At 34.6% G+C, this 23075-nt stretch overlaps 1 protein-coding gene across 1 annotated transcript in view; it reads right to left on the reverse strand.

Moving 5' to 3' along the window:
- Positions 1-23075, reverse strand: part of LOC116463107 (androglobin) — a 183641-nt gene that overhangs the window by 17602 nt on the left and 142964 nt on the right. Inside the window, exons 28-30 of the mRNA XM_032146070.2 lie at positions 19108-19307; positions 14203-14314; positions 1256-1431 (exon numbers count right to left, since the gene is read on the reverse strand). Coding sequence (XP_032001961.1) covers positions 1256-1431; positions 14203-14314; positions 19108-19307 — 488 coding nt within the window. The remainder of the gene's footprint in view (positions 1-1255; positions 1432-14202; positions 14315-19107; positions 19308-23075) is intronic.

Raw genomic sequence — 23075 nt, forward strand, 5'->3', positions numbered from 1 at the left:
GTACTAAGGGAGGTCTTGTAGGAATCTATGGATTGGGTTAATCTTATTTACTTCTAAGGGTAGACTTCAGCTAAGAAATGAAATCTTTGAAATCTATAGGAACCATTCCTGGAGTCTGAAACAAGTCATCATCTCTTCTTACTTGCTAATTTTCCTTTATTTTCTATTTTCCTAATGGTACTGACATCCTACTTAGCTATTCCTGCTGGAAACCTGAGAGATATACTTTGTTCCTTCTTGTTCCTGAACACCCACTTTGGATTAATAACTGCACCCCACCTTTTGTTTTCTAGATAGTTCTCGATCTGTCCCAACCTTACTTTCTTTTTTCCTGTTCCTGACACACTTTGCACTCTTTTGCTTAGATTACTGAAGTATTTTCTTGAATTCTCTTCCTCTCCAGTCTTTCCTCCTTTAAGTGCACACCCTTAAAAGCCACGGGGGTATCTGAAATGTAAATCTGATCATGTTAATGTGCTTCTTAAATACCCCAAGTTCCAGTCCTGCTTAACCTAGGCATAAAATGGTGGGAAGATTTTGTACTCATAGGTATTTTGTTTAGAGTGCACTGTTTTTAGGTAACTTGAAAATCTTTAGGCCTGTGCTTGCACTCCTCAGGTTTGCCATCCACATCCTCTTCCTCACCCCTAATCATTGCAGTTTTCTAACTGACCCTGAGGGAGCTTAGACTCATAACCTCTGGACTGTATATACAGTCCCAGCCTTCCAATGACGCTTTAAGGCCCTTTTCTAGCTGACCCTTACTGATCCCTCCAGCCTCATCTCTCATACTTTAATACTTCAAAAAACCAGATCGAGTTTTCACCTCATCATGTCTTTGCTTATTAACTCGGTTCAGAACTCAGTTCCTCCTGGAAGGGGCTGTATTAGAACCTATCCTTTCTACCACTGCACATACAACACTCAACATTATAATTCTCAGTTTACCTTCAGTCTCCTCCATTATTAGACTGAATTCTTTTAGGGTTAGTACTGAGTCATATTTATCTTAGAAACGCAAGTGCCATGAATAGTGTTCTACATACTAAAGGTTTAATTGATGGTTTTTGATATTGAACTAGAAAAGGGAGCTTGAGGAAGGTATCCAAGGAATGTCCTCGAGGTATCTAGATGGTTTCTGGAATCGGGGAAAAAGAATGTTTCACAGTTTTGTCCTCAGATGAGATCAGCAAGTAGGAATCCAATGAACCTAAAATCATTAAGTGACTGAAATAAAAAAAAATTCCACACCCACCTGAGGCTCAAAGCGAGGTGCTTGTTTTTCTTTGGCTGTCTTTTCTTTCTCAGAAGACTTTTCTTTGCCTTTCCTTGTTATTTTGGAAGTTACTGAAGATTTATGTCCCTCACTACTAATAGTGTGGGAGTCTGGGCTTCCTAAGGTAATTAACTCCTCGTGTCTTTCACCATAAGCTAGAGAGACATAAAAATAAAAACTGGTGAGTCATAACAATAAAATGGTTTCACAGGGGACAAGGGACTCAACTCAGGGAAATATGGTTAAGCTAATAGATTTGTTTTTTTTAATCACACAGATTTTTATAAAGGCCTGTTTGACTCGTTTTCATAAAATCTATATATAATTCATATTACCAAACACTCACCTTTGATGTGGATGAACCCGTGGGCTTTGGTACATTTATAAGACTGTGTAACCATCACCACTATACAATTTATTTCCAATATAGATGCCATTTATTTCATTTATTGCATAATTGTGTTGGCTAGTACTTGTAATACAATATTGAACTCATTTACTTCTGCTGTAATCTTTATTATTCCCTTACTTCTGATTGGTTTAGACACAGTTATCTCTTCTTTTTCTAGTTTTCTAGTTTTTTAAGATGGAACATAAGTTATTGATTTGTGATCTTACGTCTTTGTAATACAAGCATTTGTAGCTATATATTTCCCTCAACACTACTTTTACTGCATCCTCGGTTTTTTTTTAAATTCATTTCTAAGAATTTCTTAATTTCTCTTGTGATTTCTTCTCTGATCCATTGGTTAAGAGAGTATGTTGTCTAATTTTCACGTATTTGTGAAATTCTCCAATTTCTTTATTTTTTCTTTTGAGATGGAGTCTTACTCTGTCACCCAGGCTGGAGTGCAGTGGCACGATCTCGGCTCACTGCAAGCTCTACCTCCCGGGTTCACACCATTCTCCTGCCTCAGCCTCCCAAGTAGCTGGGACTACAGGTGCCTGCCACCACGCCTGGCTAATTTTTTTTTTTTTTTTTGTATTTTTAGTAGAGATGGGGTTTCACCATGTTAGCCAGGATGGTCTTGATCTCCTGAGCTCATGATCCGCCCGCCTCGGCCTCCTGAAGTGCTGGGATTACAGGCATGAGCCACTGCACCTGGCCTCCAATTTATTTCTTATTGCTTCTACTTCCTTTCAATTGTGACCTGAAAACATTTGTATAATTTCCATAGTTTTATTTAGACTTGTTTTATTGATTTATATATGGTCTATATTGCAGAATGTTCCACACGCCCTTGAGAAGAATGTGTATTCTGCTGTTGTTGTGTGGAGTATTCTATAGGTATCTGTTAGGTCAAATTGGTTTACAGGGTTGTTCAAGCCTTCTGTTTCCTTGCTAATTTTCTGTTTAGTTTGTCTACTCATTATTAAAATTGGGGTATTAAACTTTCCAATGATTATTGTTGAATTGTCTATTTCTTCTTTCAATTCTGTCAGTTTTTGCTTCATGTATTTTGAATTCTGTTAGGTTTATGTATGTTTATAATTGCTCTATTTCTTGATGAAGTACCCTTTTACCATTTTAAAGTATCCTTTTTTGTCTCTATTAACATTTTTTCATCTTAGACCCTATTTTGTCTGGTATTAGTATAGCCACTCCAAGTCTCTTTTGGTTATTCTTTTTATGGTATTGTTTTTTCCATATTTTTGCTCTCAAACTATTTGTATTTTTGAAACTGAAGTATGTTGTTTACAGAGAGCATAGAACTAGGTCTTGTGTTTGTTAGCCATTCAGCCATTCTCTGCCTTTTAACCTCAGAGTTTACTTAACTTACATTTAAAATAATTATTAATGATAAGATTTATGTCTGCCTTTTTATTATTTCTTATACACTATACCTTGGTTTTTTAATTTCTCAATTCCTCCACTACTGTTTACTGCTGTACCATTTTAATTCCCTTGTTTTTTGTTTGTTTGTATAGATTTTTGAGTTAGTTTCTTAGTGGTTGCTGGGGATTATAATTAAAATCTTAATTTATAACCATCTAGTTTGAATTAATACTAATTTAATTTCAATAGTATACAAAAACTTTGTTCACATATTTCTGTCCCCCTTTATGTTATCACAAATTTCATCTTTATACGTATGTATATGTATAAAGCCCATCAACACAGACTTATGATCATTGCTTTAAGCTGTTTTAAATCAGGAGAATACAAAGAGTGATAAGCAAAAAAAATACATTTATATTGACTTTCATATTTATGTAGTTTTGCTGGTGCACTTTATTTCTTTATGTAGCTTCAAGTTACTGCCTAGTGTCTTTTTTATTTTTTATTTTTATTTTTTTAGCTGGAAGACTTTCCTGTAGTACTTTTGTAGGGCAGGTTTGTTTTCAAAGCAAACTGCTTTGGTTTGTCTTCAAAATAAAATTGAAAAATATTTTCAGTTGTTTTTCTGGGATATCTTAATTTCTCCTTTATTTTTGAATGACAGCTTTTCTGGGTAGAAAATTCTTGGTTGATAATTTTCTTTGCAGTTCTTTGAATATGTCTTCCCGCTGGCTTCTGGTCTCCCTAGATGTTGATGTAAAAATTTGCTGTTAATATTATTGAGAATCCCTTGTATGTGATGAGCCACTTCTCCCTTTCTGCTTTTAAGAGAGTTTAATTATGAGATGTCTAGCTCTGGGTCTCTTTGAATTTGTCCCACATGGAGTTTAACTTCTTGAATGTGCCAATTAATGTTTCTCATCAAATCTGGACATTTTCAGCCATTATTAGTTCAAATAGCCTTTCTGCCACTTTCTCTTTTCCTTCTCCCTCTGGAGTTCCCATTATGTGCATGCCGGTATGTGTGATGGTGTTCCACAAGTCTCTGAAGGTCTCTTCCTTTTTCTTCATTCTATATCCTCAGATGGCATAATCTCCAGACTACCATTTTGTGGAGAAAGCTCTGCACAATCAGTAGTTTTGATTCAGCTTTGTAAGTGGAGTCTTCCAGGAAATCATCAAACAAGTCAAATAATGATAAGTCTTTGGGAATAAGACCTTGAAATAAATCCAACTCCATTTTACTTCTTCTGGCATCTGCCAATATGTGCCAGGAATATTGCCTGTTTTTTTTTTTTCCCCAAAGCTACTGCTGAGCTGAGGAACGGGACAAGTTAAAATGCCATAAAGTTTCCTATTCTTACAGAAATCCAGCTGTTTTTTCCTTGAACAAACAATCCTCAGTTGCTGCAGACTTTTATAAGTTTCCAGAGTTCTGAAAAAGTTGACTGTCATAATTTTTCGCCAGGTTTTTCATTGCTTTTATGGAGTTACTAATTTTTGGAGTTCTTACCCTGCCATTTTCACTGCCATTCTCCAGGATTTATTTTCTATCCAAACCTTCTGAGGATCTGTGCATGCTGTTTTTCTGAGATAGGGTCCTGGGACAGTGGAAAAATTCATTTCGCCTGGAGACCTTGTCACAAGTGCATGAAATTACAGAGCACTCTGTGGAGGAAGGTGAGATTACATTCCAAGCAGTTCAGCTCTTGCTTGTGATGGGTAGGAAAAATGAATATTGACTGATTTAAAAGTGAGTAAAAAGTTCACAGAAAGAGAATAAGGTTGTTTAAATGAGAGGAAGGATAAGGCTTAAAATTAGAGATTTAGAAACATCATCTTAGAGAAGAAGAAAAAAAGAAATAAAAACAAAGATTTTTATAGAAAACCACATATTAAAATCAACTTTTCTCAGAAACCCAAGATAGAAAGTAGGAGAGGCCACAAAGGACACCTTTTCTCCTACATTGTTTCACATCTTTTGTCAGCCATAAACTTTGGGGTGGCAGAAACACTGCCTTCACAGAAAAGCAAACTCAGTGCTGCTTCTTTTCAGTCTCTTCTGGCCTCCCCTTCGTCCAGGTGTTGCAGTACCAGCCCTTCATCCTAACCCAAATATGAGGTAACCAGGCTTCAACCACCCTCACTGGCCACAGCTACCACTTCAGCTTCTGGTCCTAAGAAAATCCAGGTCCTAGAGCTCTCAATGCCAAAAGAGTGTGGGATTAACAGAATTTTAGAGCTCCCTTTGTGGCCCACTTTAGATAAGCCAATCTTACAAAAACTGAGCTAGAATAACTCATTATTTTCCCTTTGTGCTGCCAGACAAGTCTGTGTCTAAATAATGCTGTGTTTGTTGTCACAAAATATCGCTGCTAATGCTGTGCTTATTGTAACACAACAATTCACAATTTTGGTGAGTGTAGAAATCATACAGATAACATGTAAAATGTACACCTTGAGGCCCACCTCTCAGATTCCAACTCTGTAGTCTGGTGAGGGGCACAGAAATCTACAGTTTAAAATGTACCTCACGTGATTCTGATACAAGCAGCCTGTAGGTTGTACTTTGAGAAACACTGCTTTAAGAAGACTGTACAGTTTTCCCTTTTGTCAGAGAAGTGCTGCAAAGGGATGGGCTGAAGGGAAGAATGCCAATGACTTAGGATTCAAAGAAGCTGAAGGTACCCTCACAAGAGTGGTTCTCAAACTTTAGCCTGTGTCAGAATCACTTGAAGGGCTTACCATAGAACAGATTTCTGGGCACCAACCCTAAAGTTTCTGATTTGCTAGGTCTGTGATAGGGCCTCAAAATGTACATTTTTCACAAGTTTCCAGATGGTGCTGAGGCAGCTGATCCAAGGATCGCACTTTGAGAACCACTGGTTTACTTTTAGAAGAGTATAATTACCTTTCCCCAACATGAAGGACATGAGCCTTATGCTTTTTTAACCTTTTCTAACAATTAAATATGGAAGTGGTGAGGGGAAAATATTTAAATAATTTATTATTTAAAATAATATTTATTGAATCTTTACTGTGTTTCCTTCTCTTTTAAGTCTCAAGCATCCCAGCAGGGTATATTCAGAGAAGTTATATAATTTACTCAAGTCTCCCAACTGATAAGAGTTGAATCTGTATTCAAATACAAGTTCAAAGAACCTGTTAGTCCCTTTCAAAACTGGAGTCTCATGTAAGTCACCCCATTAGCAATGTAAAGTAGTAATTGTAAATAACCCCTATTTATAAATTACTTGGTGCCCAGTTATTAGCTACTTTCAAATTGGGGGACAAACCACCCTACCAGACTTCAAAGGGACTGTAAGCAGTCTATAAGAGTGGAAACTTGCCCTTCTACCAACAATCTCAGCTGCTGAGAAGTCTTGCTGTGGGGAAAATCCTTTGGCCCAATAGTCAAATGACCTGGAGGTGAATTCTGGCTCAGCCGCTAAATAGGTTAACTTTTGTAGGTTTATTACATCCTTTGAGTCTAAGTTTCCTTCTTTGTGTAATGGAGATACTAGCACCATGCCCAGAGAGCTTAAAATAATCAATATAGAGCATTTAAAATAGGATCATATCTGGTATCATACACCCACTGGGTTTTTTAAATGCTTAACAAATGTCAGCTGAAATTGAATCTCAAGCTGCCCCATGAAGCATTTCTGGGGCTTTCTTGTCTTACTACACATAGTTTTTAGTGTTTGAGTAATACATTTAGGTGTATTTGATTCCACTGAAGTTAACACATATATGCAAGTTTACATATACAAAGTACCTACTAAAATGTCAGGCACACAGCAGGTATGTGCCATCCTTCTTCTTTACATTCTTAATATACAGAATAAAATAATTTCCAAAATTTTTAAAGGCATAATTTAGGGTAACCTTTTCTCATATAAATTTTAAGTTCTTTGAAGGCCAGAACATCATTATATGCCTCATTTTAAATTCCTAATTTAATCTAGTATAATGTTGAACTAATAATATATACTCATTATCAGATTGTTTAATATGTAAAGGTTTACAGGAAATATGTATGTGTTGGGAGTACATATAGTTGTAAGATGCAAGAAAAAAACATTCTACTAATCCAAGAATTATGAAACATGTTACTTCACATTGCATATTTATGTAATCAGAAGACCTCTAAAGGAAATGACCATTGGAATAAGTTAATATACCCCTGGAAGAGAGGAGGTGCTCAGGGTGTATTTTGTTGATGAAATGAGCTCAAAAGGCCATTAGCTTTATGCCTTTAGGTCTCCTCTTACAGTATCCTCCATAGATCCAGAACACACTACACAGAAATCTTCAGTGGATAATAAAACATATAAAAATTGTAAAAATTCAGTTTTTTTATGATTAAAATTCAGTGCTTAGGTTTATATATCAGAAATAAAATCTGGTTGGAATTTGAAAATTTACATATTTCTCAGCTAGAATACTTGTTTAGAACAAAGTATACGTTTATCAAGTACAGTCATATTTGATAAATATAAACAGAAAAGTATATATAAATAATATACATATAACATGTATTTAATAATGTTTGGTTTCCTCAAAGACCTTGAATTGGCTATATCATGCATTGTGCCAAATAAAGAACAACAGTATAATATTAATTAGAGTTAAAGGAATAGTGTTATAATACTGCTAATTGAGTGAGACTTGAAACCAAATATTTTTGAGAATGAGAGGTTTATATTTGTTTTTGCAAATAGATTACAACTTCAAAGACCCAGGCCAGCAACACAAAAATGTAACATATTGGCAAAAGGAATTTAAAATCACAACACCAGTAATTATACATGAAGGCAGGTGACATCACTAAGTACTATCTGCTCAAGGTTCTCTAGCCTTCTGTTTTCTTAAGTGACCATGAACCATCTCAGTAAGCGGTTTTTACCAAAACTTAGGTATAAAATATACTAAAGGTGGCACTGTTGCCTCATGTTAACCAGAGGCCAAGCTTTCTAAACATTCATAATAGAAATATCCTAAGTTGTACATAGCCATATTTCAGGCCTTATTCTTATCATGGGTTATAAAGACATGAATTTTTGAAAAAAAAAATTATATTGTATTTTTCATATAAATTAAATGTTGAGTTTAAATAAGTAAGTGGGTCAACATTGACTTCAGGATGAATATCAGATTTAACTTAGGTCACCAGTGTACTAATAAAAAACAACAGAAAACCCTTAACCAATTTCTTCTTGATATAAAATTTTATATTTTAAAAGTAAGCTGGCTGAGCATGGTGGCTCATGCCTGTAATCCCAGCAACTTGGGGAGGCCGAGGCGTTGAGATCAGCCTGGCCAACATGGTGAAACCCCATCTCTACTGAAAATACAAAAATTAGCCAGGCATGGTGGCGCATGTCTGTAATCCCAGCTACTTGGGAGGGTGAGGCATGAGAATCCCTTCAGTCCAGAAGGAGGAGGTTGCAAAAAAACCAAAGTAAGCTAAGTGGATAAATTAAAGACATTAGTAACTGAATTTTTCTATGTATGTAATTTTTTCTATGTACGGAGTAACTGATGTGCGAAATATATCACACATTTCAAATTAGAGCAGTTAGATTTTAAGTTGTATATATAATTGATACATAGCAGCTGACATATTGACATGCTTTAATCAAATTGACTAAATATAAACATGACATTAAAGACTTAATTACTCTGAATTTGAAAGCTGCTTGACTTTCAAGAAGATTGCCCAACAAAATATTCTTTCAAACAGAAAATTTTCCTACTTCATTTTAAATACAATTTAATTCTGAATTTCTTTGCTGCTTTTCAGCAACAATAAACTATATAATCCAAAGTGTAATTTAATTTTAGCAGCTGGTCATTCACACATAAAATTTTCAACTGTGATATCAGGAAATAAAACGTAATTATTTCTGAAGACTTATTTTTTCTTTGGAATACATAATAATGATAATAACATTTTGATGAGTGTTCGCTCATATTACTAATTTTGTACCATTACCCAATTCTACATATTTACATTATTGTATTTCATGAATTAAAATACTATGTTCGCTTCAGATATCAATGTTTTTATCTAGTTTTCCACTAGAATCTTAATAGTTACCCATTAATATAGGGAAAAACATAATATGGGTCATATAAATCTGATAGATGTCTTTATCAATATTACTTTTGTGTTCACTAAAGTAATATAAAGACATCGCTCAGAGACACCGTAAAGATATGAAACCAGTACTACTGTATATTATTATTTTTCTCCATTCAAAGCCCTAAACGGAGTTTAATTTCCATTAGATTCTTAGCTGTGCCAGTCACTAGCTGTGTGACTGAGGGCAAGTTTCTTAAACTGTCTGTATCCCAGTTCCCTCATCTGTAAAATGACAACACTGTAGTAATAACACCTACCTCATAAGTTTATTGGGAAGATTAATTGGGTCAATATATGTAAAGCCCTTCTTGGACATAAATGTTAGCAGTTACTACCAGTACCATCAGTATCACCACTACCACCAGTACTATTATGACAATACAACTTGTTAGAGTATCTAAAGAGCTTACAAGATACGGTGGAAGATTCTGGGCTTTGGAGTAAATCAGACTTATGTTAGAACCTTCACTCTCCTTCCTACCTATGCAAACTTAGGCAAATTATTCATAGCATCTAAGGCTCATTTCTTCATTTGTAAAACTGGGATGGTAATAACTACTTCCCAGAGTTTTTGTGAGAATTGAGAAGAATGAATGAAAACTACTAAGTTGAGTAAGATGGACATAATAGCACTCAAACAATTATAATTAGAATAATTAAACTTCTAGGTCTCTCCAGGGTTTCTTTCTTGCTTATAAAATTAAATGTACCATATTTTTCCTGATTAAAATTGTATGTGCTCATTTAAAACTTCCCATTTATATATTTTTCATTAAAACTTGTTTTTAGATATTAAAATACAAGTGATAAAGTAAAATTGCTAATAATTTCAACACCCAGAACTAATTACTTTAATTGGTATGTACAGTCTTTAATTTCTTCTCTATGTATGCCTTTTCTTCTTCTACCCATTTATGTATTTTTGAAGAGAGGTGGTAATTTAGGGTCACTAATGTCTAACGTTATGAAGTCTTAGTAATTATGAATTTCTGTGACCTAAAGTGAGAAGAAACATTTCTGAATCTTTCCTCCCCACCATTTCTGATGTGGAAGGAAACGGGAATGGCCTTGAATAGTGAGCTATGTGCAGATAGCTCTCCTTGTTGCTCTGTCCCTCATGTTGTGTTCTCTGGCAGGAATCAGTCCCTCTTTAGGCACACGTGATGCCCAGTAAGTGCTCCTGTGAGTGAAGTGAGTCCAGCACTGGCTCCTGGGTATAGCCTGAGACACATTCTGCTTCTCGCTACTTCTACTTCCAAAGCAAAGCTTTATTTCTCATGCTTGGTATTCTTCGAGACTTTCTTGTATAATGCAAACTACTTCACCCTCACTTCCTCCACACATTTCAAGGTGTCATTTCTTTTTTTTTCTAAATATCCCAAATTTACAAAATTTTACATAACACACTCAACATATAAATACTGAAACCAAATTTCTAATTATCACAGAAAATATACACAAATATTTAAATTATGTATATATTTTATATATAATAAATTTAGGCAAATATATTTCATATGATATAATATATAATATATGATAAATATATATTATATAATTACATATTAATATAGGGAAAAAACCATAATACAGCCCTCTGTCAGAGACACAAGTAAAGACATGAAACCAGTACTACTGTATATTATTTTCCCCATTCAAATGCCCTTGATGGAATTTAATTTCCATTAGAATTCTTAGCCGTGCCAGCAACCAGCTGTGTGATATATATAATAAATATAATGTATATATTTAACTAAATTTAATAGTATTTTGAGATTTTTCTTTTGCACCATATTAGACATTAGCTTAGAGAATTGGGAGAAAGCAATTCTAGTCAATAGCATTGTACTATGTGATGCTATTTTTCCCTGAAAAGCTTAACATTTTTTCACAAATACCTCCTCCTTATGATTGCACATTTTTATGAATCTCATTTAAACATTATTCAGAAACAGGTTTTCCTTGTGAGCAAGATCTTCAATTGAATTCCGCAAGGTTGTTCTGTATTTTTCCTTTTATGATTTATGATGAGAATATTTGTTTTCTGTCATATGGATCTGGGTTTATAATTTATAATTGCTATAAACAACAGTAGCATGACTATTTTGAGCTTATTGAGACAGGTGTAGCACACTATTATAATACAGAAATCAGAATTATAAAGAGTTACAGGCAACTCATGAAAAAGCCCACACTGTCCAAAACAAAACAAATCAAAACTGGCTGTCATTCTCTGATCCATTGAAATTCTTAATCCTCAGAAATGTAATGTAAAGTCTACCAGTCCTATAAATTATCCTTGCAGAACAAAGCGGAAATGAGAATAGCTTTGGTGAACACACAAGCTCACACAAAACTGTGCTGTTTCTTTATTCTTCCATTTCTATAATTGTGCATATTATTTACACTTAAATCTTTAGCATAAAATATTTAATTCCACTGGTATTAGGCATATACTCTATCTACTTTGCAGTAGGGGAACATAAAATTACCACATGATTTGTACCATCCATTATTTCAAACAGGGTTCTGTTAATTGACAGAGAAAAAGGAGAGAGACAATTTGGTGGGGGCCAGGGGCAGGGGCACAGTATGAGCTAAGAGATTTTGCTTTGAACCACAGGGGAAGTAGGGATAGGGTAATGGTTACTTTGAGAACAAAAGTGGCAACCTGAAGGGAAAAACATATAGAGAAAGAGAACACGGTAACATGCAAACAGAAATGAACATAAACAACTGATAGATTTTTTTTCATTTATTTTCCATTAGAACTTGGTGGGTGTGGGTGGTCAATTGCAAAATAATTAAAGGGCTCAAATTCGCAGCAGTAGATAATCCATAACACAGGGTTAGGCAACGTTAGGTGGGTCCCGGAAACCTTCACAGCTGAAGACCCAGAGAAGGGAATTGGGCCGGAAACACAGCCTCCGGGAGCAAGCTGCAAGGAAGTGATTGCCAAAGCCAACTGCCTGTGCAACCACAACAAGGGAATCAACAGGCGTATTTGGGCGTATTCAGCTTGAGACGTGGCCTGCAAGGAATTTTCAGCTTGCGTATGACGTTTACTCACAGAATAATTGTGTTCTCTTCTAGTAGGCAAGAATATGTGATCGAAGCCTTGTCTGCTATTTCAGACGTTGTCAGTGTGCTGGGCTATGGGGGTGTTGGCTTTGGGAGGGGAGGTTGAAGTAGAATGGGCAGATGTTTTGGCAAAATTCATATTCCATGACTATCCAGGGAATGTGCAAAAGTGTTTTTATGTATAACACTATGGAGCAGCAGCACAGCCACTTGTTCAAAAAACAATGTTTGAACACCCGAGTGTCTGCTCTGGCGTTATCCACATAACACACATGAACAGCAAAGAGGCGGTGACTCTGTGACTCCTGTGCTACCACCTTCTCTTCCTGTGTCTATGTGGAACATTGATAAAAGATCACAAAAGTTTCTCGTTGAGCCTGAACACAGTCTCAGAATCTTGCCCACACAGCAGGCCAGGATGCCATTAGGATTTACACATACCTGAGGTCACTGGTGTGGCATGTTCATGCATTCATTCATTAAACACTTATTGACATCTCCCACTAGTGCTAGAGATGCAATGATGAGACCGAGGAAGAACACATCCCTGCCCAATGAGAGAGGAACCTCAGAGGAGGCCGCACAGTGCGATGCCATTGGAATTTCCTCAGTGCGATGTGTTGCTATGGAAGCACACTCAATACATTTGAGTGGAAATGGGAACTCTTGGTGTCATAAATTTTTATAGCTTTTCTTTGAATTTTAAGACACATACTAGAATCTATACCTTCTAATAAAGTAAGCCTGGCAATAACAATTTTCTCTTAACTTCTATACACACAAACCTCTTTAAGCTCTTTCTTGATCAGGTCCAGGCAGATAATAGAAGCAAGCAAACACCTGAACAGAGTTGTTGGCAATTAATAAATAAGGGTAATAATAATAGGAGTAGCTTACGTGTGTCCTATCATTTACTCATTCAGCTAATATTGTGGGGTGCTTACTGTGCATATGGGATCTAACTAGGGATAATGCAAGGGACGAAACAGGCAAAAATGGACAAAACTCCTCATTCTTCAGGGGCTTGCATTCTAATAGAGGAATATAAATAATAGATAAAATTTACTGTTTCTTAGAGGACGAAAAGGACTAAGAGTGTATGTCTTATCATAAGTGTGTTGTATGTATACTGAAAATTCTGAATGATGACAAAGCCCACTTTGGTGGTGGCTACCATCAAGTGTTTGAACTCAGGTTAATGGGGCCCAGGAAGAAATGGAGGCTTTTACATTTTATGTTATGCCCTTTTGTGTTGCATGGGTTTATTTTATTTTAAAAATAACATGCATATATTATTTTTATGATTAGGCAATCTAGCTTAAATTTGAAAAAGAACATAAATAGAAAATACACATTCTTTCAGATTCAATTATTAGATTGCCCAATGGGATATAAAGCTGTTGGAGGTTTCCCTTTGATTCTCTTTTTTGAAAGCAACAAGCTTCCTGGCCAGGAATACTGAGAGTAGTTTAGATTTTGAAAAAATAAACCAGAGTACTCTTTCACTAGAAAATTATTCTTCTAGAATTGAAGAATTTGTGAAATATTTTAAAAGCTTGTATTTAATGCTATATATTCTCAACAAATATGGGCAAATATAATTTTTTAAATAGAAAAATTTCTTATACATTGAAATGTTCAAAAGTATAATCAATTAGTAATTTTTATTAACTAGACAAAATATGCTTACATTACATCTAACTAATCATATGTTTTTCTTATAAAACAGGCAGTAAAAATATTGAAACATATAATCAATTAACACAACAGGAAATGTCACAGGGTATAGAGTACAAATTATAATGTGTAATTAAACATACAATGATATTTTCATGACTAAATAATAAATTTATTAAATATTTAAATATCAACTTATTCAAATGTAAAGTGCATGTTTAAACATTTAGGGTGACATACCTTTGGTATTGTGTTTCTTTAAGTCTTTCAGTGCTTGAACAAATTTCAGCTGGCTTTCAGTGAGAGGCCAACTGTTATACAACACCGAACACTGTATAATATACTTGTAATTCTGTGAAATAAAATGCAGGGTTAAAAGTGATAAGAACATACATGGTATGTGCCTAATGTCATTTATTATGCTACGTACATGATAAATGCAGAATTTTCCAGATCAGACAGTCATAATTTAGTTAAATAATGCTGGATGTTCTCCAAAACTCTGTAACGCTACAGTTTATAAAAGTTTAATAGCCTCACATCCCCACCAACGCCTGCCACTACCCAACTTTATAATTTTTGCGAGTGCGGGGGGTATAAAGAGAAATCTCACTGCTATTGTATTTTGCGTTTTTAAGATTACTATAGTTTTTTTTCAAAGCTGTTGGCCTTTAGGGTTTTCTCTTCTTTGTGATCATGACACAGAAATAGTCTCCTACATTATCTATTATGATTTTTATCGATTAAAATTTTACAATTAAATGTTCACTATATCTGGAATTCTCCTTTATGTGTGATGTTAGCTAGTGATCTAGTTTTATTTCTCTCCATGGAGATGTAATTTTCCTAGTACAACCTACTCAATAGTCCATCTTTTCTTCATTAGTTTATGGTGTTGCCTCTATTCTATATGAAATTTTCATAAAAATATGGATCTGTTTCTATCTTACTTTCTCTTATTGCTCCATTTACCTATGTATGCATTAATTAATACTATTTTTACTGCTATATCTTTTTGTCTTTGGAAATACTAAGACACACTTTGCTTTTTTTTCCCCAAGTTTCGTTAGCTATTTGTGAATTGTTATTCATTCCTATGAATTTTAAAGTATCTTTAGAAAATTTCGGAAAAATACAGTGGGAATTTTGATTGGGATTGCATTGAATTTAAAGGCAGATTGAGGATAACATATCTTTATACTGTTATGCCATCTCGCTGAAAAGCGTGAAATGCTCCTCTATTTATTCAAGTCATCTGTGTCCATCAGTGGATTGGATTACTTTCTATAGCCTTTATTCAAGTGTTAAGCTTTTTCAATGTGGAAAACTGATATATTTTTGGTTAATTCCTGGGTCTTTTGTGATTTTGTTGCTGCTGTTATTAAAGGCATCATATTCTGATGTCTAATGCATAGTGCCAGTGTAGAGGAACGCTACTGATTTTTGTTTAAGTTGTAGTAGCAGAACAGCATCGTGATTAAGGGCATGACCTCATGAGCTAGAGCTGTCTGGGTTGAAGTCCTGCTTTAGCACAAACCAGCTGTTTGGCCTTGAGGAAGTCACTTAAGCTTCCTGTCCTCCAGGTTCCTTGACTGTGAAATACAGATAATAAGAATACTTACTTCAAGAGGCTGAGGCGGGCGGGTCACCTGAGGTCAGGGGTTCGAGACCAGCCTGGCCAACATGGTAGAGAACCCCTTTGTCTACTAAAAATACAAAAAATATTAGCCGGGTGTGGGGGCATGTGCCTATAATCCCAGCTACTCCAGAGGCTGAGACGAGAGAATCACTTGAACCCCGCAGGCAGAGGTTGCAGTGAGCTGAGATCACGCCATTGCCTGGACGATGGAGTGAGACTCCGTCTCAAAAAAGAAAAAAAAAGTTGATGGGGAGAATTCAAGATCTATGTGTGAAGTACATAGTATCAGGTGCATAGCAAGTAATAAGTCAATATATTATTACTATTAATGTCTTTGGCAATCTTGCTAAAATCTCTTAGTTCTAAAGTTTGTTCTGTTGTTTTTTCTTGGGCATATGATTATATTATCTGCGAATAATTCAATGATTATTTAGAATAATCTTAATTATTTTGTTCTTTGTATCATTGTGGCTTTCCATTATCATAATATTTCAGTACCATTGAATACTAGCAATGATAGCAAGCATTCTTTTCTTATTCCAATTTTAATAGGAACACACTTACACTTCCCACATTAGTATAATGGTTTTGTATATGAGATTTGGCCATTAAGTGTAAAATTTTTGCCATGTGACATTTATGATGAAGAAGTTCTCTCCTATGCCTAGTTTGCTAAGAGCACATTTTAGAAATCCATAAATAGGTGTTAAACTTTGTGAAGTGTTTCAGGATTATACGATCATTCTCATCTAGTCTATTACTGTAGTGACTAATATTGATAGATTTTCTAATGGTAAAAGATTTCTGAATTTCTGAGAATTCTGTCTGATTGCTTAATACACTGCTAGAATTGGATATCTATTATGTTATTTGCAAGTTATCACCTATATAGATACATTTTATTCCTTTTTGTGTTACCTTACATTAATTTCTTAAAAAGGATTGGAAAGTTATATTGTTTGTTTTCTGTAACAAATTACTTTTTAAAAGTCTATTGGACCTATCCTATAAAGCCAAAAGGGCCCATGGTTTTTTGGAAAGGGAAGACTTAGAGGACTTTGAATTATCATTTCAATTTTATTATTCTTTACTGTTTTATTCAGATTTTCTATTTCCTTGTGAATCAACTCTGCGATTTCTCCTCTCCCCCACCCTCAGGAAGTTACGTGTTTCCCCCTCACCCCCAGGTTTAATTTAATTTAATTTAATTTTACTGAGACAGAGCCTCGCTCTGTCGCCCAGCCTGGAATGCAGTGGTGCCAGCTCGGCTCACTGCAACCTCCGCCTCCCAGGTTCAAGCGGTTCTCATGCCTCAGCCTCTGGAATAGCTGGGGTTATAGACACCTGCCACCATGCCTGGCTAATTTTTTGTATTTTTAATAAAGAAAGGGTTTCTCTACCATGCTGGCCAGGCTGGTCTCGAACTTCTAGTCTCAAGTGATCTACCAGCCTCAGCCTCCCAAAGTGCTGGAATTATAGGGGTGAGCCACTGCGCTCGCCGCCCCCCTCACCCCTACCACCCTGTAGGTTTTAAATTTGCCAGCACAGAGCTGTTTCTAATACTCTTATTTTTTTAACCCATTGTCTGTCGTTACACCTCCACCCTAACTTTTTGTTCTGTATTTGGTTAATTTATATCTTCTCTCTTTTTCTTTTTCTTAATTGGTCTTACTAGAAGTATATGTATTTTATTAATCTTTAAAAGTAGCTTGGGTTTTATTAATCTTTATTTTTTACTCCACATTTCACTGATTTCTGCTCTCATCATTATTAAAATCCTTTCTTTTATCTTTGAGTTACTTTTCTGTTCTTTTTTTGAATTTTTATTTCAATAGCTTAGCTCATTTGTTTTTAATCATCCCTGCTTCCTGATGAATTAATCTAGAAGCTGCATTGTATTTTTACTACTAAAAATAGTAGTAGTAATCAAATGCTATTTTAGATGTTGTTTACAAATTTGGATTGTTATTGGATCTTATGTATTTCATAATTTTCTAATATTCTTTTAAATAATTATTTAGTATATTTAGTATATTTTATTTAGTTTTATCATTTATAAGATTTAAAACTCCTTGTTAATTATTAGTTTCTGTTTTATTGCATTATGTTCAGATAACATACTATACGATAGGGATAGTTTGGATTTTATTGAGGCTTCCATTTATTGTCTATTACATGATATTTAAAAAACTCGTGTGTGCTAAAAAAAAAAGTATATTCTCTGTTTATTGGGTAAAGTGTTCCATGTAGATATCTAAATGATTAAGCTTATATTTAGATTTTTTTTCAAATTCTCACAATTCTATTTACTTATTTTGTTTTTCAGCTTGAACTGTCAGTTTCCACGAGGCATGGGTTAAAAATCTTCAATTATTCATGATTTACTTATCTTTGTATCTCTGTAGTTCTAATAGTTATTGCTTTTTATTTATTGTGTCTAGATAATTAGGTGCCCATATATTAGTTATGGCCATATCTACTTGATTTAGTCTACCTTTTATTTTTATATAATGTTTCTATATGTATTAAGATATTAAAACTATCATCAGGCCAGGCACGGTGGCTTGAGCCTGTAATCCCAGCTCTTTGGGAGGCCACAGCAGGCGGATCATGAGGTCAGGCGTTCAAGACCAGCCTGGCCAACATGGTGAAACCCTGTCTCTACTAAAAATACAAAAAACTAGTCAGGTGTGGTGGCAGGCACCTGAAATCCCAGTTACTCAGGAGGCTGAGGCAGGAGAATCACTTGAACCCAGGAGGCAGAGGTTGCAGTGAGCTGAGATCACGCCATTGCACTCCAGCCTGGGCAACAGTGCGAGACTCCATCTCAAAAAACAAACAAACAAAAAACTATCATCACAGCTCTCTCTTAGCTCGTATTTGCCAGGTATGTTTTTCTATCATTCTATCATGAAACTTTCTACAGCAGTTTGTTTAAAATAGTTAGATCTTATTTTTATATAACTTTAAAATTTTAGCATTTTAGTTGATTAATTTGATCTATTTGGATTTATTGTAATTTCTGTGATATTAACATTTATTTCTGGCATTTTATTTTCTTTTCTATTCCTTTAATTTATTTTAAACTTATTTTACTTTTTGGTTTCCAATGGCTAGGTCATGCCTTTTGTCTGCTGTTTTATAAATATACACATTATCCTTTTTCCCTTTAATTGTAAGCACATACAAATTAAGTTTTATTAATATATGACCTTTAATGTGTGACATTTATTAATATGTGACCAACAAAGTTATATAGCTTCTTATAACCCAACTATAAAATTAGATAATTATGGGTGCATTATAGAGTTCATGTACGTATTAAATTTGCCATGTATTTAAAGATCTTGGCACAGAGAAACTGTTCAAGACTCTCTAATTCTCCAATTCTGGCTATACATTGGCAGCACCGCACATTGTATATTGACTATTTTTAGGGAAAAGATTGTTTTGTTTTATGTTAGGGTTTTAGGAACAGTCCAATTGAACAATTGTTTTTAATATACCTGCATTGGTGTGCTGGAACTGTCTTCTGTAGTGGGTGTACTGGTAGTTTCCTCCTCCAAAAGGGGTAGACCAATGTCTTGTATTGCACTTATAGCTCTACCCTTGGGGGATTTCTGAATTCCCTGAGCAGCTTTCTTCTTAACATACACTTCTTGCTCTTTCTTGGATGCAGAGTGAAATGAAAGAATGTGCTTGCTAGCTGAATAGGAGAGATACTAAGTTAAAGTTAAAATATGTGATATACACCGTTATTACTCACTAAATTAGATTCCTTTATAAAACACTCAAAGGAATAGGTCAATTCTTTTTGTTTTAATGAGATAAAAAGCAGTATGACTGGTTTATTGATCTTAAAGAAATCTACTATAATAGTATGTGACATGCACAGAACAATGTATATTCTCAGTAACCACTTATTTCTAAAAGTATATACAACAGTTCAACAATTTCTCATTTATTTTGTGCCACTTGAATGACCCTAAGCTAACACCACTCTGATTTTCTCTGTGTTTAATGCCACATATGTATATTATCACACTTATAAAAGACTTTCTCTTTAATTTTCAATTATTTTCTAATTAACAGATAATATAAGTACTACTGATAGGTTTAAAAATGGAAATGTGTTGAACCTTATTAATTAATTCATCAAACACGTATTGAAAAAACATAAGTGACTGACACAGGGATATTCTAATTCCAGCCATGACATTGGGCTTATTCTCCTACCATAAAAAAATGATAAAAATGGACAAAATGTATAAAGCAACTGTTTTTAGCCACTGGAAAATATACAGCCCAGGATTGTGATCCTTGAGACAAGGGAAACATACAAAGTGATCTCTTGATTTCCAGAGATTTCTGCCTGCAAGCACCTTCCCAACTGTATACAGGGAAGTACAGCCCAAAGTAGTGAACAGCAGTGCTGCTAGGTTTGAGAAACAAAGATGGGTGAGCGGGGCTCCTGCGACAACTAAAATTTGAGGCAGGATACCAGAAGGGAGTATACGAGCAGTAAAGGAGCTCAGAAATAGACATGGGGTCCACTTCAGTCTTTAGCTGAATTCTAAACTTCATTTGTGCAAACACTCAACAATACCAGGCAGACAATAACTACTGGGGGGTTGTGAGCTTAATGAAGATTCTGGTAGTTGCACAGTGTTGAGAGACATTGAAATTCTGACGGGAATTCAGTGAATATGCAGAGCATTCAGTTGAGACCCAAGAAAGGCCAAGCTTTAAGAGTAGAGCTACCCTAACATTATAGTCATGGCAACTCTAGAACTGACTTAATAAGCTCAGGACCAGGATCAAGCTGCCAATAAATTAACTGCCTGCCAGAACAAGATTCAACACTCTTTCAATTAAAAGAGCATAATCTAGGCTCTTAGCCGTGTAGCACACACAATATACAGCACACAATCAATTTGATATATGAAGAAGCAGAAAATGTGACCATAACTTGAGAAAATAGTCAATAGAAATAGATACAAAGCTGATAAAAATGTTGGACTCATCAAACAAGGACTTTAAAATAGCTATTTAAAATGTGCTTAAGGATTTATGGAAAAAGATGAACATACTGAGTGAACAAATGGTGAGTATCACAGAAAAATGAAATATATGAAGAATCAAAATGAAATTCCAGATCTGACTATATCTGAAATAAAAAATATCTGGATAGACTTAAACAACATTTTGTCAAATTCAGAAGAAAAGATTAGTAAACTTGAATATAAGCAATAGAAATGATTGAAATAGAACCACAGAGTGAAAAAACTTCAAAAGAGGATAAGTAATTCATGGTATGATATTATGGGATGTGAAATAGTGACTCCCCCCACCTCCCCAAAAAAGATAGGTCCACCCAATAACTTAGAATGTGACCTTATTTGACCTAAGGGTGTTTGCAGTTCTAATTAAGAAAAAGATCCTAAGAAGACATCAACTTGGATTAGGATGAGCCCTAAATCCAGTGATGGGTGTCCTTAGAGACAGAAAAATGGTAAAACACAGAGACATACAAATAAGAGGGTCAAGTGAAGATGTTGGCAGAGATAGGCAGAGTTAAGTTGTCTCAAGACAAGGAATACCAGGATCCACCAAAAGCTAGAAGAAAGGAAGAAAGATTCTCTCCTAGAGCTTTCAATGGTAGTATGACCTAGACAATACGTTGATTTCAGACTTCTGCCTTCCAGAACTGTAAGGGAATGAATGTTCATTTGATTAAGCCATCCACTTTATGTAGTTTGCCATAGCAGTCCTGGAGAATGAATATAGATATTAAATTGCATAAAGTATGTATTTTTAGTCCTAGGTAGAGCACCACTAAAAATAAAATACTTAAATATGAAAATAGTAAAGTATATGCACAATCTACTGACTCACAATATAAATGTTGCTGACAGAAATTGAAGATAAAATTGAGGGATGTACTGTGTTCATGGACCAGAAAGCTCAGTTTTGTTAAGAAGTTAGTGCTTCCCAAGTTCAATGCAATCCAAATCCAATTGAAAGCTACAATTTTGAAGAAAATGCAGTGTTGGAGGAAGAGTAGTTATTTAGATCAATTGATCCAGAGTCCAAAAGTAGACCCATACACACAAGGTTAAGTGACTTTTGACTAAAATGTCAAGGTAATTCAACGGAGAAAATATCTTTCCAATACACAGTGCCAGAAAAACTGGATATCTACATAGGAATAAAAATAATTTCGACTGCCTACTTTAAACCATACATAAATATTATTTCAAGATGCATCATTAAAGTAAACATGCATGCTAAGATTATAAAACTTTTAGAATAAAACATGAAAAAATATTCATGATCCTAGATTAGGTAAATATTTCTTAGATAAAATACAAATAGCACTAATTTTTTTAAAAACTCCAATTTTATAAAAATTAAAAGCTTTTGCTCTTCTAAAGTTGCTGTTAAGGAAGTGAAAAGACAAACTTAGACTAAAAGATCATATCGGCAAAGCATACATTTGATGAAGAACTTGTATCCAGAAGATACAGAACATAAGAAGAACAGGTTAATAATAATAAAGACAACTCATTAAAAATGTGGGTATAATGTATGAATAAATCCTTCAGTCAATAAGTTATACACATGGTCAGTAAGCACACATAAGATGCTCAACGTCATTAGTCATAAGGGAAATGCAAATTAAACTACAAAGAAATAGTACAATATATAAACTAGAATGATTAAAAACATTGACAACAATAAATGTTAGAAAAAATGTGAGAAACCAGAACATTTATACCTTGTTGGGAATGTAAAATGATACAATCCATTTGATAAACTGTTTACCATTTTAAAATAAATGTATACATATGTCAAACTCTGACATACTAATTTAATTCCTGAATATTGATCCAAGTGAAATGAAAACGTAAGTCCAAAAAAGGATTTGTACAAGCATGTCCTTATCAGCTTGAGTCACCATATCAAAAAACTCCAATAAACCCATATGTCCAATAGGAGAATGGGTAGACAAAGTGTGGTATCTCCATATAATGGAATTAATATTCAGAAACAGAAATAGAATAGTGTTATATGCAATAACATGGATATAACTTAAAAACATTATGCTGAGCAAAAGAAGCCAGTGTCAAAAGATAAATACTATATGGTTCCAATTTTATGAAGTTCTAGAACAGGCAAAGCTAGTCTATTGTGATGGAAATGTGAACAGTGATTGCCCCTTTGAGGGTGAGGAAATTGAATGAAAATGGCCTGAAGTATCTTCTGGGTAACAGAAATATTTGATATCTTGTTAGGGGTGTGGGTCACACTAAAGTATGTACTTATCAAAACATTGATTTATACTTTTTGCTGTATATAAATTATACTTTAATAAAAAATTAAAAATGTATGACACAAAGGCCCTGTCCTTTACTTCCATTCATTAGTCACTAATTCATAACTCATTTTTTTACAAAAACATTAGAAACACATA

Source organism: Hylobates moloch, unplaced genomic scaffold (genome assembly GCF_009828535.3).
Source record: "Hylobates moloch isolate HMO894 unplaced genomic scaffold, HMol_V3 SCAFFOLD_27, whole genome shotgun sequence".
NCBI lineage: Eukaryota > Metazoa > Chordata > Mammalia > Primates > Hylobatidae > Hylobates > Hylobates moloch.